Genomic DNA, 15,831 nt, shown 5'->3' with positions numbered 1-15,831 from the left:
AGTGGTGTTTATTTGAAAATCATTTAGTATAATCACACAAATTCTGTGTTTTATATTTAACAATTCTGTGTTCTTTATTTATTGATTGTTCAATACCTGACAAGGCCGGAGATGAAATATCTGCATACATCTTATAAGAGCATAATACATTATGTATAATATCAGTTAAAATAAGTGCTTTAACATAGTTAACATTGCTGGAGGTATGCACAAATATTGATAGATGTCTTGTAATGCACTATTGAGGAACCTGCGACCCAAGTTTTTCATTCAGTGCAGAACTACACCATAGTTGTGTAGGCCTATATGATCTGTCAATAAACCTTAGAAAATCTTGAAATCTTGAACGGGATGTGCAAAATAGTCATTATATACAGTCTTTAATTAACTATTAGTAGAGAATAACGAGTAATGAATATACTTTATAGGGATCCTATTAATATCTAATAATAAAAATAATGAAATTCAATAACATGCTTTAACCACCAGGTGTCTCTTTATATCATCTGTGCACCTTTATGGTGTAAATACAGCCTATCTACCAATTGGATCAAATATAAAAGTGAGCCGAATTAGTGTTGATACGGCAAAGAGACGTATTGTGTGAAAAGAAATGTAAGATGTTGTTTAATGGCTGATATATTTATGATCCACGTCACGTTTTCAGTTCCTCATGTTTGTCTTCTCATCAGGGCTCTATAAATACAGAACTACGGCAGATATGTAATATTTAATGCAGCCGAACCGTGTATTACAATGCCGTTATGTGATGACTTTCAAAGAGAAAAGCAAGCACACTCGGAATAAGGTATTATTTTATTTTCTTTAAACGTTTTCGGTCTGTTTCCGGTATTTGTTAATGACGATGTGCTGTGAGATGTGAGACTGGAATTGCACAGGGGGAAATAACGTATCTTTAGATGCGGATTTTGTTAACTAATATGTTTGCGCTGTGGACCAACACTATACATTGACGGGGAAGGGGGGTAGCAATAAAGATAACACCATTAAACAGTTACACAACATAACAGAAATAATATCGATAGCAGCGTCCCTAGCAACCACCTTGGTAACAATGAAAACGTTGGACGCAATTTCCTGAAGTAATCTTCGTAATAACTAGCAAACTAAAGATCATGTACATCCACTGCACACATAATCTGAAATAACAACTCATATTTCTCGCATCAAATGACATCAAAACGCATTTTAATAGCCAAACTAACTTTAAAATAGGCATTTTACACCCAGAATAAAACGAAGTTCGGCCATGTTTTCTTTTTCTGCAGGGAGAAATGATAGCTGGGGATTCTGGGTAGTGTAGTGTCTTCTGCCATCATTTACTCCGAAAAAAGATTTGTTTCTCCGAATCGAAGGGGAAAAATACAAAAGCATTGCACACAATTTAAACCAATCAATGTTGTGTAATTAACAAGGATAATCTGGTGTTTTTTAGTCGATGAGTAGTGCAGATATCACTGTGAAATCAATCGTCAGTAAGGGGAATATTTACTTCCTGGTGTACAATTCTCCGCTATCCAATGAGAATGGACGCTCACATTGCCTTTAAGGGCAGTCGACACAAATGAATGCCGTGCTTCCATGAGCGTCCATAGAAGCACATGGACATCCCGGAAAGCTGAAAATGGACGCTAAGCCCCCCCCCCTTGCGTTGAAAATGGACGCTAAGGCCCCCCCCCCTTGCGTTGAAAATGGACGCTAAGGCCCCCCCCCTTGCGTTGGAAAAAGCCGGCAGGGGACTTGACATAACGTCAACATAGGCCGACCTGGGAGTGAGGATGTGTTGACGTGACATATACGTCTGGCCGTTATACTGGGTTGGATAAAGGACACATTACTTATACATTGGTTTTCCAGATGCCCGTGTTCTATTTTATCCTCAAAATCAGGGATTTGAGTGATAGTTTTGGTGCTAGATTAAAAACACACAAGTAAAAAAAGTACATTAGCACATCAATATATATGTATTGGTGATCGAAATGGCTTCTTTGTCAATTCATCTCATTGTCTAAGGAATTCCATTTATTGCCTTATTTTCAGTGCAGTAATATTGTCATCCCTTTAATTTTGAATCTCATTGTGAATGTAAAGACAACAATATTTGTTACACCAGTGCAACATAAAAGGCAAACTGTTGCTCTGTTATTTTTCATTGGCTTTCATGAATCTCATATATACTAATTCGATTTTATAAATGTATTCAAGAGGTTTTTGGAGAAAGCTTGAGGCAGATCTTTACATTTTTGACGACAAAAGCATTCTACTTAATTGTATTTCAGAGGGAGAGAAGAGAGAGACATACTTGCTTTTTTAATCAAAAAGTTTGAGTATTAAGTGGGCAACAATGAATTAATTGATCTGTGTTCCGACATTGTGCAGAGTGTTGTCTTATTTGTATTACTATGAAGAGCTGTGTGTGGATTACTATGAGCAGAAATAGTATTGTTTGAAAGCTTTAAAACACAGATAACAATCATCTTACTTATCTTAACGAAACGTTTAACACATGAAAGTGCCTTATTAAGAGTTTTATTAAATAACTCATATAATGCCTTTTTATTAAAGTAAATATCCAGGTGACTTGGTGATATGTTAAGACAACATGCAGCAGTTCTCTAAAGCTGTTATATTCTATGTTGTCTCACGGTGGCACTATAGACCAGCTAAGGTTAAGCGTTGAGCCTGCCTTTTATAACACATTTGCTTCGACCACCCCTGTGTTTTCAACACTGACGACACTTATGCTTGTAGGGCACATATTATCAACTTGATATCGACTTGTCTTCATTTGTGTAGTACTGCCTGGGGATGAGGAATAGACGGAGCGTTTTTCAAAGCTACGGCTTTGTGTTTTTCTTTGTTGCGCTGCAATGCGCACACGGAGACCTGAGCTATTCTGTACAGGAGGAGCTCAAGCGTGGATCTGTTATTGGAAATATCGCCAAGGATCTCGGACTGGAGGTGGGAAGACTGGCTGCTCGAAAAGCTCGTGTCGATATGGAAAAAAACGACAGACATTATTGCGGAATCAACCTTCGTAGTGGAGATTTAATCGTTGAGGAAAGGATCGACAGAGAGGAGCATTGTGGAGAAAAGCCTTCGTGTGTTCTTAAATTTGACTTGCTGTTAGAGAGTCCATTGGAGTTACACCGGTTGTCCCTGCAGGTGCAAGATATAAACGACAATTCACCAATTTTCCCGAAGTATATTATTAAACTGGAAATACGTGAGTCCGCTGTCAAAGGAGCTAGGTATCGCATAAATGCAGCTCACGATGCAGACATAGGAAAGAACTCAGTTGAAAGCTACATTTTGCAGCAAAACCCTCACTTTGTGTTCAATATTCAGACCACAAATGCAGGAAGAAAATATGGTGAGTTGGTTTTAGATAAAGAGTTGGACCGAGAGGAGCAGCAGGAAATGAAATTATTGCTCACAGCTTTAGATGGAGGCTCTCCTCAGAGATCCGGGACTGTAGTCATACACGTCATTGTACTTGATGCTAATGATAACTCCCCAGTTTTCACTGAGTCTGTATATACGGCCTCGTTACCGGAAAACTCACCTATGAAAACCCCAGTTATCACTGTAAGTGCATCAGACGCAGACGAAGGGGTGAACGGAGAGGTTACGTATGAATTTAGCCGACTCTCTGATAAATCACAAAAGCTATTTTTACTAGATGAGAAAACTGGAGAAATATTTGTGACAGGTGAAATTGATTATGAAGAGGGATCAAATTATGAAGTTATGGTTGAGGCCAAAGATGGTTATGGTCTCTCTTCCGAAGCAAAAGTGATAATTGACATCACTGATGTAAATGATAATGCCCCTGTAATATACCTCAAATCCCTGACTAACCCCATACCTGAGAACGTGTCACCTGGTGCAGAGGTGGGCATCATTAACGTGCAGGATAGAGACTCTGAGACTAACGGACAGGTCCGCTGCTCCATTCAGCAAAACGTCCCTTTTAAGTTGGTTCCTTCTATTAAAAACTATTATTCTCTGGTGACCACAGGACAACTGGACCGTGAACTAGTGTCTGATTACAACATAACAATCACTGCCACTGACGAGGGCTCTCCCCCTCTGTCCTCCTCTAAAACTGTTCAGTTATCTGTAGCAGACATCAACGACAACCCACCTGTGTTTGAGGAGCAGTCCTACAGCGCACATGTGACTGAAAACAACAAACCTGGCTCCACTTTATGTTCCGTTACTGCTCGAGACCCCGACTGGAGACAAAACGGTACCGTGATTTATTCTCTGTTACCCGGTGAGGTGAACGGTGCCCCGGTGTCCTCCTACCTGTCTGTTAACGGAGACACGGGGGTGATCCACGCTGTGAGGTCGTTTGATTATGAACAGTTCAGGAGTTTTAAAGTGCACGTGATGGCCAGAGACAACGGTTCTCCTCCGCTCAGCAGCAACGTGACCGTCAGTGTGTTCATATCGGATGTGAATGACAACTCTCCTCAGATACTGTACCCCGCCCCGGAGGGCAACTCCTTCATGACCGAGCTGGTCCCCAAAGCTGCACACGGAGGCTCTCTGGTGTCCAAAGTGATCGCGGTGGACGCGGACTCCGGACAGAACGCCTGGCTGTCCTATCATATAGTCAAATCCACTGATCCGGGACTTTTCACTATTGGTCTCCACAGCGGAGAGATCAGGACACAGCGGGACATTTCTGAGTCTGACAGCATGAAACAGAACCTTGTTGTGTCAGTGAAAGATAACGGACAGCCCTCTCTCTCTGCCACCTGCTCCATGTATTTACTTATCTCTGATAACTTGGCTGAGGTGCCAGAACTGAAGGACATTTCTTATGATGAGAAGAACTCCAAACTGACCTCTTATCTGATCATCGCGCTGGTGTCCGTGTCCACCTTTTTCCTCACCTTCATCATCATCATCCTGGGTGTGAGGTTTTGTCGCAGGAGAAAGCCCAGACTGTTGTTTGATGGAGCAGTCGCCATCCCCAGCGCTTATCTCCCTCCTAATTACGCAGATGTTGACGGAACAGGAACTTTACGCAGCGCTTACAATTATGACGCCTACCTGACAACAGGTTCCAGAACCAGTGACTTTAAGTTCGTGTCATCTTCCAATGACAACACACTGCCTGCTGACCAGACTCTGAGGAAAAGCCCTTCAGACTTTGCTGAAGTGTTTGGAGACTGTGATTCTTCCCCAGAGGTAGGAATTGTGGTGACTTAATGTTGACATCTATATTTGCAACATGGGATCAAGCTGCTCAGATATGTTTTTGCCGTTCTCTTTCTTTAAACGACTATTTTAGACAATTTAATGTCGTGGAAATAAATGTAACTTCCTCTCCTGAGGTAGGGACTATACCTATAATGACATTTGTGTTCATCGTCCTGAGGTAGGGACTATACCTATAATGACATTTGTGTTCATCGTCCTGAAGTAGCTGGAATTGTCTTCCCTTTTTTTATCCAGATACATTTTCCCTTTGGAGTGTTAAGAGGTATAAATACGTAGACCAACTTCTTTCAAATACTTAATTAAAACAATTTCTAACATGTTTTCCTTTCTAATATTCTATTCTTAATGAGTTGCACTTTGAACAGCAGGACATTTATAAACTCAAGGCATTGTTTTTAATTAATTGTGTATACGTCCACGCCATCCTATTTGTCATCATTTTCCTCAACGAGCAAGTTTTTGAGATTTCAAAATCGATTTGACTTCAAGCAGGGTACCATTTTAGTTTGTGTACAATTAAGATGTAACCTTGTGCTCATTAGTTGAAGTTTTTGTTTAGTGTTCATTTATTACACTTGCTGATTTTCGTTTTACATCTTTTTACATATTAATAGATTCTTGACACTTGGAAAATGTTGGTTTTGTCATGGCAATTTTATGTTTTCAGTTGAAGTCAGTAGAATATTTTTCTTCTATTGCAGTATATTTTCTATTATATTATTTACAGTATTGACCGATTTGCTAAATGTTTCTGCCAGAAACCTCTCTAAAAAAAAAAACCGTATCATGTATTTATGTCTCAATCTTTTAATATGCATTCTTGTGCCACTGATTAATGGTAATTTTCAAACTGAGCTTTGTTAAACTTAACCTATAAGGTTTCTGCTTATAGAAGTTTGCTTGGATGGGATGTCATTTGTACATTGCCTCGTTCAAAAGTGTCTGCCACATGAATACATTTAAAGTTGTATATTGATCTTGCACTTCATTTCATTTCATTTCAAACCTTTATTTATACAGATAAATCCCATTGAGATCATTGATCTCTTTTTCAAGGGAGACCTGCTCAAGTAGTTCCACATGAAACATAAAAACATAAACAGAACAACAAAAGGACATCATACAGCATCATTTACATAGTTATCCACATAAGCAGTTACCAATAGCTTCCGATTGACTAGCATCCAACCGAGCTTTAAAAACATTTAGTGGCACCAGATTGTTCAGTTTCCATTTAATTTGCAGACTATTCCAAGACAGAGGAGCTGCGCATCTAAAAGCTGTCTTCCTAAGACAGTCCTAGCAGTTGGCACATTTAATAAAACCACAGCATTCGATCTCAGGCAGTAGCCACTTACAATTTTCCGTGAGATCAGGGAGCAGATATAAGATGGAAGTTTCCCTAGCATGGCTTTGTATATAAAAATGTACCAGTGACTGAGCCTCCGTACAGTTAGTGAAAGCAAACCAGCCCTTGCATACAGGGTACAGTGATGGGTTAATGCTTTACAGTTTGTCACAAATCTCAGTGCACTGTGATACGCAGCATCTAACTTTTCCAGGCAATAGGCAGGTGCATTCATATAGACCAGATCCCCATAGTCCAGCACAGGTAAAAAGGTCACAGTGACTAGCCTTTTCCTGGCCTCAAGCGAGAAAGCAGGACTTGTTCCTGTAGAAGAAACCTAGCCTAACCCTCAGCTTTTTAAGCAGGTTATTGACATGAAGTTTAAAAGTGAGACAATCATCAAGCCAGATACCAAGGTATTTGTAACAGGCAACAACTTCAAGTTTTGTTCCTTGCGTAGTTACAATATCTAAAACAGGCTCTGGTGTCTTTCTTGCTTTAGAAAAGAGCATTACCTTGGTTTTCTCCACATTTAAAAGAAGCTTTAATTCAGAGAGCTGAGTCTGAATAGTGTTCAAAACAGCCTGTAATTTAACAACAGCGGGACCTGCACAATGGAGGGACCTGCACAGTACATCACAGTATCATCCGCATAAAAATTTAAAGTAGCTTCATCCACATTATCACCTACGCTGTTAATATATATGGAGAATAAAAGTGGTCCTAAAACAGAACCTTGTGGTACACCATTAGAAATGTTTAACCACTCAGAAGACAGTCCATCAAAATGAACACTCTTAATCAACACACATACATTGTCAGCTGTTCTAGAGTCACCAGCAAACTTCGCGAAAGTGAGATTAGAGTTTAAAAAACAATTCTGAAGGACCATCGTGGCAGGCATGTGAGAAAGACAAACATTTTCCGAAATGAATGTCCGCGACAGTGCAACCAGCAATTGTTTGTGCAAAACCTCCGAAACTGTACAGGGGATGTCCACTGCGGGCGGCAGAACATACCCGAATCCAGTAGATTTTTCAGGACGACTAGCGATCTTCTCCTTGTCCAGCACAGCCAAGAAAAGGCACAGCAGAAACACGACACCCGCCATTCTCCCAGTCCAGCACAACAGTATCCACGCTGTTCCCGGAGGAAGGTGGAACCAGGCCTCAGCTACAGCAGCACAGCAGAGCAGAGCAGAGCAGGTGGAACCAGGCCTCAGCTACAGCAGCACAGCAGAGCAGAGCAGGTGGAACCAGGCCTCAGCTACAGCAGCACAGCAGAGCAGAGCAGGTGGAACCAGGCCTCAGCCACAGCAGCACAACAGAGCAGAGCAGGTGGAACCAGGCCTCAGCCACAGCAGCACAACAGAGCAGGTGGAACCAGGCGTCAGCTACAGCAGCACAGCAGAGCAGAGCAGGTGGAACCAGGCCTCAGCTACAGCAGCACAACAGAGCAGAGAAGGTGGAACCAGGCCTCAGCTACAGCAGCAGAGCAGAGCAGAGAAGGTGGAACCAGGCCTCAGCTACAGCAGCACAACAGAGCAGAGAAGGTGGAACCAGGCCTCAGCCACAGCAGCACAACAGAGCAGAGCAGGTGGAACCAGGCCTCAGCCACAGCAGCACAACAGAGCAGAGCAGGTGGAACCAGGCCTCAGCTACAGCAGCACAACAGAGCAGAGAAGGTGGAACCAGGCCTCATCCACAGCAGCACAACAGAGCAGAGCAGGTGGAACCAGGCCTCAGCTACAGCAGCACAGCAGAGCAGAGCAGGTGGAACCAGGCTTCAGCTACAGCAGCACAACAGAGCAGAGAAGGTGGAACCAGGCCTCAGCTACAGCAGCACAACAGAGCAGAGCAGGTGGAACCAGGCCTCAGCTACAGCAGCACAGCAGAGCAGAGCAGGTGGAATCAGGCCTCAGCAGCACAGCAGCACAGCAGAGCAGAGCAGGTGGAACCAGGCCTCAGCTACAGCAGCACAGCAGAGCAGAGAAGGTGGAACCAGGCCTCAGCTACAGCAGCACAACAGAGCAGAGCAGAGAAGGTGGAACCAGGCCTCAGCTACAGCAGCACAACAGAGCAGAGAAGGTGGAACCAGGCCTCAGCTACAGCAGCACAACAGAGCAGAGCAGGTGGAACCAGGCCTCAGCCACAGCAGCACAACAGAGCAGAGCAGGTGGAACCAGGCCTCAGCTACAGCAGCACAACAGAGCAGAGAAGGTGGAACCAGGCCTCATCCACAGCAGCACAACAGAGCAGAGCAGGTGGAACCAGGCCTCAGCTACAGCAGCACAGCAGAGCAGAGCAGGTGGAACCAGGCTTCAGCTACAGCAGCACAACAGAGCAGAGAAGGTGGAACCAGGCCTCAGCTACAGCAGCACAACAGAGCAGAGCAGGTGGAACCAGGCCTCAGCTACAGCAGCACAGCAGAGCAGAGCAGGTGGAATCAGGCCTCAGCAGCACAGCAGCACAGCAGAGCAGAGCAGGTGGAACCAGGCCTCAGCTACAGCAGCACAGCAGAGCAGAGAAGGTGGAACCAGGCCTCAGCTACAGCAGCACAACAGAGCAGAGCAGAGAAGGTGGAACCAGGCCTCAGCTACAGCAGCACAACAGAGCAGAGAAGGTGGAACCAGGCCTCAGCTACAGCAGCACAACAGAGCAGAGCAGGTGGAACCAGGCCTCAGCTACAGCAGCACAGCAGAGCAGAGCAGGTGGAACCAGGCCTCAGTGTATGTAAATGACGGCTGGGACTCAATCACTCTGGACTTGGCATGTTTGTTTAGAGCTCAGATGTCTGTGGTCATTCATTACCTGCCAGGTGCTTCTGTGTGTCATACTTAAGGTCATAGTATACATCCTATTGATATCTAACAGGCTGATTTACATACGTTAACAACTGAATCACTCACAACGTATTGAGAGTATAGAATGCATGCTTTGCATTTGAATCCAGTCCAAGTTGAGTTTGTTCTGCTGATTGCTCTCCCATCTCACTTTCTTGGGAGAAATATGTTTACAGTAAAAAACAACAACAACAACAACAACAACAACATATAATTCAGTTTGTGTTTTCACTGTGAGGATCCTGGCTTGGTTATGTGTAGACTATTTTAAATAGTTTATTAGATTATGAAGGAATTGACAGAACATCACTTTGCCGTGAAGATACAGTCCGAGTTTCACACAGGTAGGCGGTCATGCTGTCCGATTAAGGGACTTTCTCTTCCAGGTTTTCTAAATAGTTTTTATAGTGCATTAGATATATAGAGCTTTATTGTCTCCCTTATAAGAAATGTGTCTTGGGCATCGAGATAATAAAACATAAAACATTCAGGACAATCCGTCATAGATACAGAACAGAGATCACATATCACATGGCAAAGAAACAAGCAAGAAACATACAGGTACAGCACTTTCCCTATTGCACATACATAAATCAAATATTGCACATATTTCACTTGCATTGGTCTTGTTAACTGCTGTGGGATTACCAAATTAAAAGCAATACGTCTTTACCAGTCTTTTTGTAGGCTATATGCTGCCAGATCTGCTTGTTTTATTATCCTTTTTTTATAGTCAGAGTTGGCTCTAATCCATCTGCTTTTCCTTGTTGATACATGTTGACAAACTCAATAAAGTATCTCTATTCTTTGATGGTTACCCCCGCGTTTTAGAAGAGGATTAGGGCCATTTGAATCAGTATTTTACTGTGTGTGGTAGGGCTCTTCGATCACCCTAAAACAGCATATTTTCTATAGATCCACAGTTTTATACAAGTCCATAGTGTCACAGTGCAGGCAGTTTTTAAGGGTCATGGACTTTGTTCTTAAGAAACAAAAACACACACACAGCCTTTTTATCTGTGTGTGTGTGTGTGTGTGTGTGTGTGTGTGTGTGTGTGTGTGTGTGTGTGTGTGTGTGTGTGTGTGTGTGTGTGTGTGTGTGTGTGTGTGTGTGTGTGTGTGTGTGTGTGTGTGTGTGTGTGTGTGGCTGGGCTCATGTCTCTGTCCTTGGTGCTGAACAGCTGATGCACCTTTTTGTTTAGTTCTCTTCACACTTTCATCAACTTCACACCATTACGACCATGGTTTCTCTCTGTCTTTCACTATATGTCCCTTTCTGTCAAATGTTCCATCAGAATAAAGTCTGAGTTTCATGCAGGTAGTTTGGACAGGTATACAGAAGGAAATACTTTCTCTTTCAGGCTAGATAGTTTTTCTGGGACATGTATTTTAGTAAAGGCTCTTCTGCCTGATGTTTTTACCTTGGATTGATTGTGTTTTAGTAATGTGTATTAACTGTAGGAGCCATCACACGTACAAAGTAATGCATTTTGAATATACACATTTGTTTTGTACTGGTTTGTATTATTATAAGATATTTGTTAGATCGCTATGGGATGGTTGCTTTGGGTCACATGGTGATGGGCAGTACTCAGGGGAATAATAATCCTGTTGACCTGCGTGAGGTGTGTGTCTGTGTGGCAGAGAGGGTGACACGGGGTCGTTGTACTTTTTGTTGACTGCAAGTTTAATGATTGCTTTGATTATCATAACAATGTCTATGTCTAAGGAACATAAGTTGATCATCCCAGTTTTCATTATTATTCAACAGAGTTTTGATCTCAGCGTGTCATAGAGCAAACGGGCCCAGCCTCGGCCTCTCAGCCACTTTGTTTGTTTCCTGCTGTCGCTATAAACTGTTTTATATGCTATGCTGCATGGCCTGGTTGTCTTTATTTAATTTTGGAGTTGGATTGTAGATACACATTCAGAAATTGCATAATTAATTTCTACTCTGATGAAAGGAGTTTTCCCTCTTTCCAGGAGAGGGGAAAGATAGCTATTGTCTTTGTGTGTTCATATGACTGCTCTTTATGTCCTCTGTTGTCAAGTATGTTTGAGTGTCGAGGCTCATTCCTCTGTTCTCGGTGCTGAACATCCCTTTTCCTTTCGGATGCTTTTTATTCAAGTTTCCCACACTTTCACTTTTTATTACAACACTATACTACTTTGGTTCCTCCCTGATTTAGAATATACCAATAGGAAATAAGAAAGTAAAAATGAAGGTTACTGTTGTGATCAAACCACAGGGATACATTATGACTGGTTAAAGCTGTAAGTACAATATGTAAACTTATAAACATCTACATTTTGTATTCATAAACATGTAAAAGATTGTCGCATAAATAATCCTTTGAACATTTTACAGACAGCTACAGACTCAGGTGCTCGGTTTTCCAAATGTTCACAACCCTGCAAATGTGACAATATTGGTCATAATGAATATGTTCTTTATTAGGAAATGTAGTTTCACCTTTTTATCAAAGCAAGGAAAACAAATAATTAATATAAACGTTTATTAAAAAAAATACTGGCTAGTCGGTTAGCATGACACCCTGTCTTAAGAAGAGTATAGACTGGATACTCACAAGAACTAAACATAAGTAAAAACAATAATTTCATGAATTGAAATGCAAGACAAGATATTAATGAAAGGCATAGCCTGCATATGCCTAATGTAACAAGTGCTTGTTGACACTGTTTCCTGATTAAACCTCAAGGATTACTGCGGTTGCACATATTTATTGTGCTTCATAATATTTGTCTATTTAATTAACAGATTATAAAAAGTTTAACGCAGGATATATGCTCAATTTGAAACCTTCCATTTGTATTTTTTTAAAAATGAGTATTCTTGAAAACCTCAAGGTGGCGCTATATACCCGCTTTAAGATGTCTTCCTGCTTCCTTTGGTGTGGACGTTCATTATTGTTCTCCTGTCGATAGGACAGTCGGTAGTTGCTATTCGTGTTATGTGGATGAGCTGTCTTTGTTCGCTTTCTTTTTTTTGCCTGTTAGTAATTCATTGTCGATGATGGATTCCAACATAATCTCGTTTCAAACGTGTGGCTTCTATTTCCTCCTTATTTTCCTGGATCCCGTGTATGGAGACTTGAGCTACTCTTTTCCAGAGGAAATGAAACGAGGATCAGTTATTGGAAATATGGCGAAGGATCTCGGGCTGGAAAGGAGCGCGCTCTCTAACAGAAGAGCCCGCATTGACAGCGATGGGACTGGTGAACGTTACTGTGACATAAACCTGAATAACGGAGAGTTGATTGTTGCCGACAGGATTGACCGAGAGGGGCTTTGTGGAGAAAAGGCTTCGTGCATCCTAAAACACGAGCTGGTGCTGGAGAATCCTCTCGAGCTCCATCGGATTAATCTTCACATTCAGGATATTAATGATAACTCGCCACAATTTAAGGAAGAATTTATAAATATTGAAATTCAGGAGTCGGCAGACAAGGGAGCTCGTTTTGTGCTGGAAGATGCGCACGATGCGGATGTAGGACAGAATTCAGTTCAGCAGTACAGCCTCAAAAATAACGATAATTTCATTTTGGCTGTTGATGGAAACACAATAGAGCTTGTTCTTGAAAAGGAGCTTGATCGTGAAAATCAGCAAGAGATCAATTTGCTCCTCACAGCTTTAGATGGAGGCTCTCCTCAGAGATCAGGTACTGTAGTCATACACGTCACTGTGCTGGATGCTAATGATAACGCCCCAGTGTTTAGCCAGGCCGTCTATAAAGCCAGTCTGCCGGAAAACTCTCCTGTAGACACTGTAGTTGTCGCAGTGAGCGCTGCTGATGCAGACGAGGGAGTCAACGGAGATGTGACGTATGAATTTGGACACGTGACTGAAGATTTCAAGAAGATATTTAGTATTGATAGAAAAGTTGGTGAGATACGAATAATTGGTCCTGTAGATTATGAAACTACCAAATCATTTGAAATACGAGTTAAAGCAAAAGATGGGCTAGGGCTGTCATCTTATACCTAAGGTTATCATTTCTATCGCTGATGTGAATGATAACGCCCCTGTTATCAGTTTAACATCCCTGACTAACCCCTTACCTGAGGACGTGTCACGTGGTTCAGAGGTGGGCATCATTAACGTGCAGGATAGAGACTCTGAGACTAACGGACAGGTCCGCTGCTCCATTCAGCAAAACGTCCCTTTTAAGTTGGTTCCTTCTATTAAAAACTATTATTCTCTGGTGACCACAGGACAACTGGACCGTGAACTAGTGTCTGATTACAACATTACAATCACTGCCACTGACGAGGGCTCTCCCCCTCTGTCCTCCTCTAAAACTGTTCAGTTATCTGTAGCAGACATCAACGACAACCCACCTGTGTTTGAGGAGCAGTCCTACAGCGCACATGTGACTGAAAACAACAAACCTGGCTCCACTTTATGTTCCGTTACTGCTCGAGACCCCGACTGGAGACAAAACGGTACCGTGATTTATTCTCTGTTACCCGGTGAGGTGAACGGTGCCCCGGTGTCCTCCTATCTGTCTGTTAACGGAGACACGGGGGTGATCCACGCTGTGAGGACGTTTGATTATGAACAGTTCAGGAGTTTTAAAGTGCACGTGATGGCCAGAGACAACGGTTCTCCTCCGCTCAGCAGCAACGTGACCGTCAGTGTGTTCATATCGGATGTGAATGACAACTCTCCTCAGATACTGTACCCCGCCCCGGAGGGCAACTCCTTCATGACCGAGCTGGTCCCCAAAGCTGCACACGGAGGCTCTCTGGTGTCCAAAGTGATCGCGGTGGACGCGGACTCCGGACAGAACGCCTGGCTGTCCTATCATATAGTCAAATCCACTGATCCGGGACTTTTCACTATTGGTCTCCACAGCGGAGAGATCAGGACACAGCGGGACATTTCTGAGTCTGACAGCATGAAACAGAACCTTGTTGTGTCAGTGAAAGATAACGGACAGCCCTCTCTCTCTGCCACCTGCTCCATGTATTTACTTATCTCTGATAACTTGGCTGAGGTGCCAGAACTGAAGGACATTTCTTATGATGAGAAGAACTCCAAACTGACCTCTTATCTGATCATCGCGCTGGTGTCCGTGTCCACCTTTTTCCTCACCTTCATCATCATCATCCTGGGTGTGAGGTTTTGTCGCAGGAGAAAGCCCAGACTGTTGTTTGATGGAGCAGTCGCCATCCCCAGCGCTTATCTCCCTCCTAATTACGCAGATGTTGACGGAACAGGAACTTTACGCAGCGCTTACAATTATGACGCCTACCTGACAACAGGTTCCAGAACCAGTGACTTTAAGTTCGTGTCATCTTCCAATGACAACACACTGCCTGCTGACCAGACTCTGAGGAAAAGCCCTTCAGACTTTGCTGAAGTGTTTGGAGACTGTGATTCTTCTCCTGAGGTAGGGACACCACCCATATAATGAAATGTGTGTTCATCCTCCTGAAGTAGCTCTTCCCTGCTTTGTTCGGATTTATTTCTCCTTTGTAGTGTTTAGAGGTATAAATACACGCACAGCAACTTTTGTCAAATGTTGTATCTATAAATAAATAGCCATACATTCAAACACAGTTTCCTTTAAACGTTTTATTTTGAGTGAATTGCACATTAAATATCTGGATAAACTCAAGGATTTGTTTTTATGCTTCTTCAGTTGTGTTGCATTATTGTCATGTTGTGTGTGTGTATCCCTTGTTGCAGTCCATGTGCCTTCTGTGTTAAGCAGCTATTGCAAAGGTTGTTGTTTTATAAATTCTGTTTCCTCAACAAGCTTGTTGTTCAGATTTCGAAATATTTAATTTCAACCGGTTCCTTTTTTTCATACATTAAATAACTAACCTTAGGTTTATTAGATCAGAGTTTTGCTTGTTGTTAATTTACGTCACTTGATCATTTTTGTTTTCAATCAAGTTAGTAAATGAATAGATTCTTGAAACATAGAAATAATTTGTACGAGAGTGAACTTGTTATGGAAATGTTTTGTTTTTATTCAAAGTCATCAGAGTTTTCATATTACCAAAAGTATTTTTCTAAATCTTTCAGATCTTCTGTAATGTTGTCATTTACTGTGGCTGATAGTTATTGGAGATGTCTTGTTATCTTTTGGTCAGTACATTAAGTTGATTGCTGATGTTGAGCTGGGACATTGGGCTATTCTTTTTGAGTTATTGGATTGGAAGTCATTTGCACATTGCTTTGGTAAAATGTGTCTGCCACATAAATACATTTACACGTTGATCTTACTCTTGAGGCCAGAGTATAAATCTTATAATATTATCCAGCAGATGTTTTTTTATACCTTATCAGCGGAACGACTGGCAACTTACTGACTTGCTGATGCTACTAATTCTCGTTATTTAGGATGAGAGCATA

General features: G+C 42.2%; 1 protein-coding gene across 1 annotated transcript in view; it reads left to right on the top strand.

The window, feature by feature from the left end:
* Positions 1–15,831, top strand: part of LOC117453601 (cadherin-related tumor suppressor-like) — a 221,288-nt gene that overhangs the window by 4,121 nt on the left and 201,336 nt on the right. The window contains 3 exon segments of the mRNA XM_071204485.1: positions 2,818–5,223; positions 13,072–13,289; positions 13,501–14,860. Of these exon segments, the coding sequence (XP_071060586.1) occupies positions 2,818–5,223; positions 13,072–13,289; positions 13,501–14,860 (3,984 nt within the window).

The sequence above is a fragment of the Pseudochaenichthys georgianus genome, chromosome 10 (assembly GCF_902827115.2).
Source record: "Pseudochaenichthys georgianus chromosome 10, fPseGeo1.2, whole genome shotgun sequence".
NCBI classification, from domain to species: Eukaryota; Metazoa; Chordata; class Actinopteri; order Perciformes; family Channichthyidae; genus Pseudochaenichthys; species Pseudochaenichthys georgianus.
This window is presented reverse-complemented; position numbering and strand designations above follow the sequence as displayed.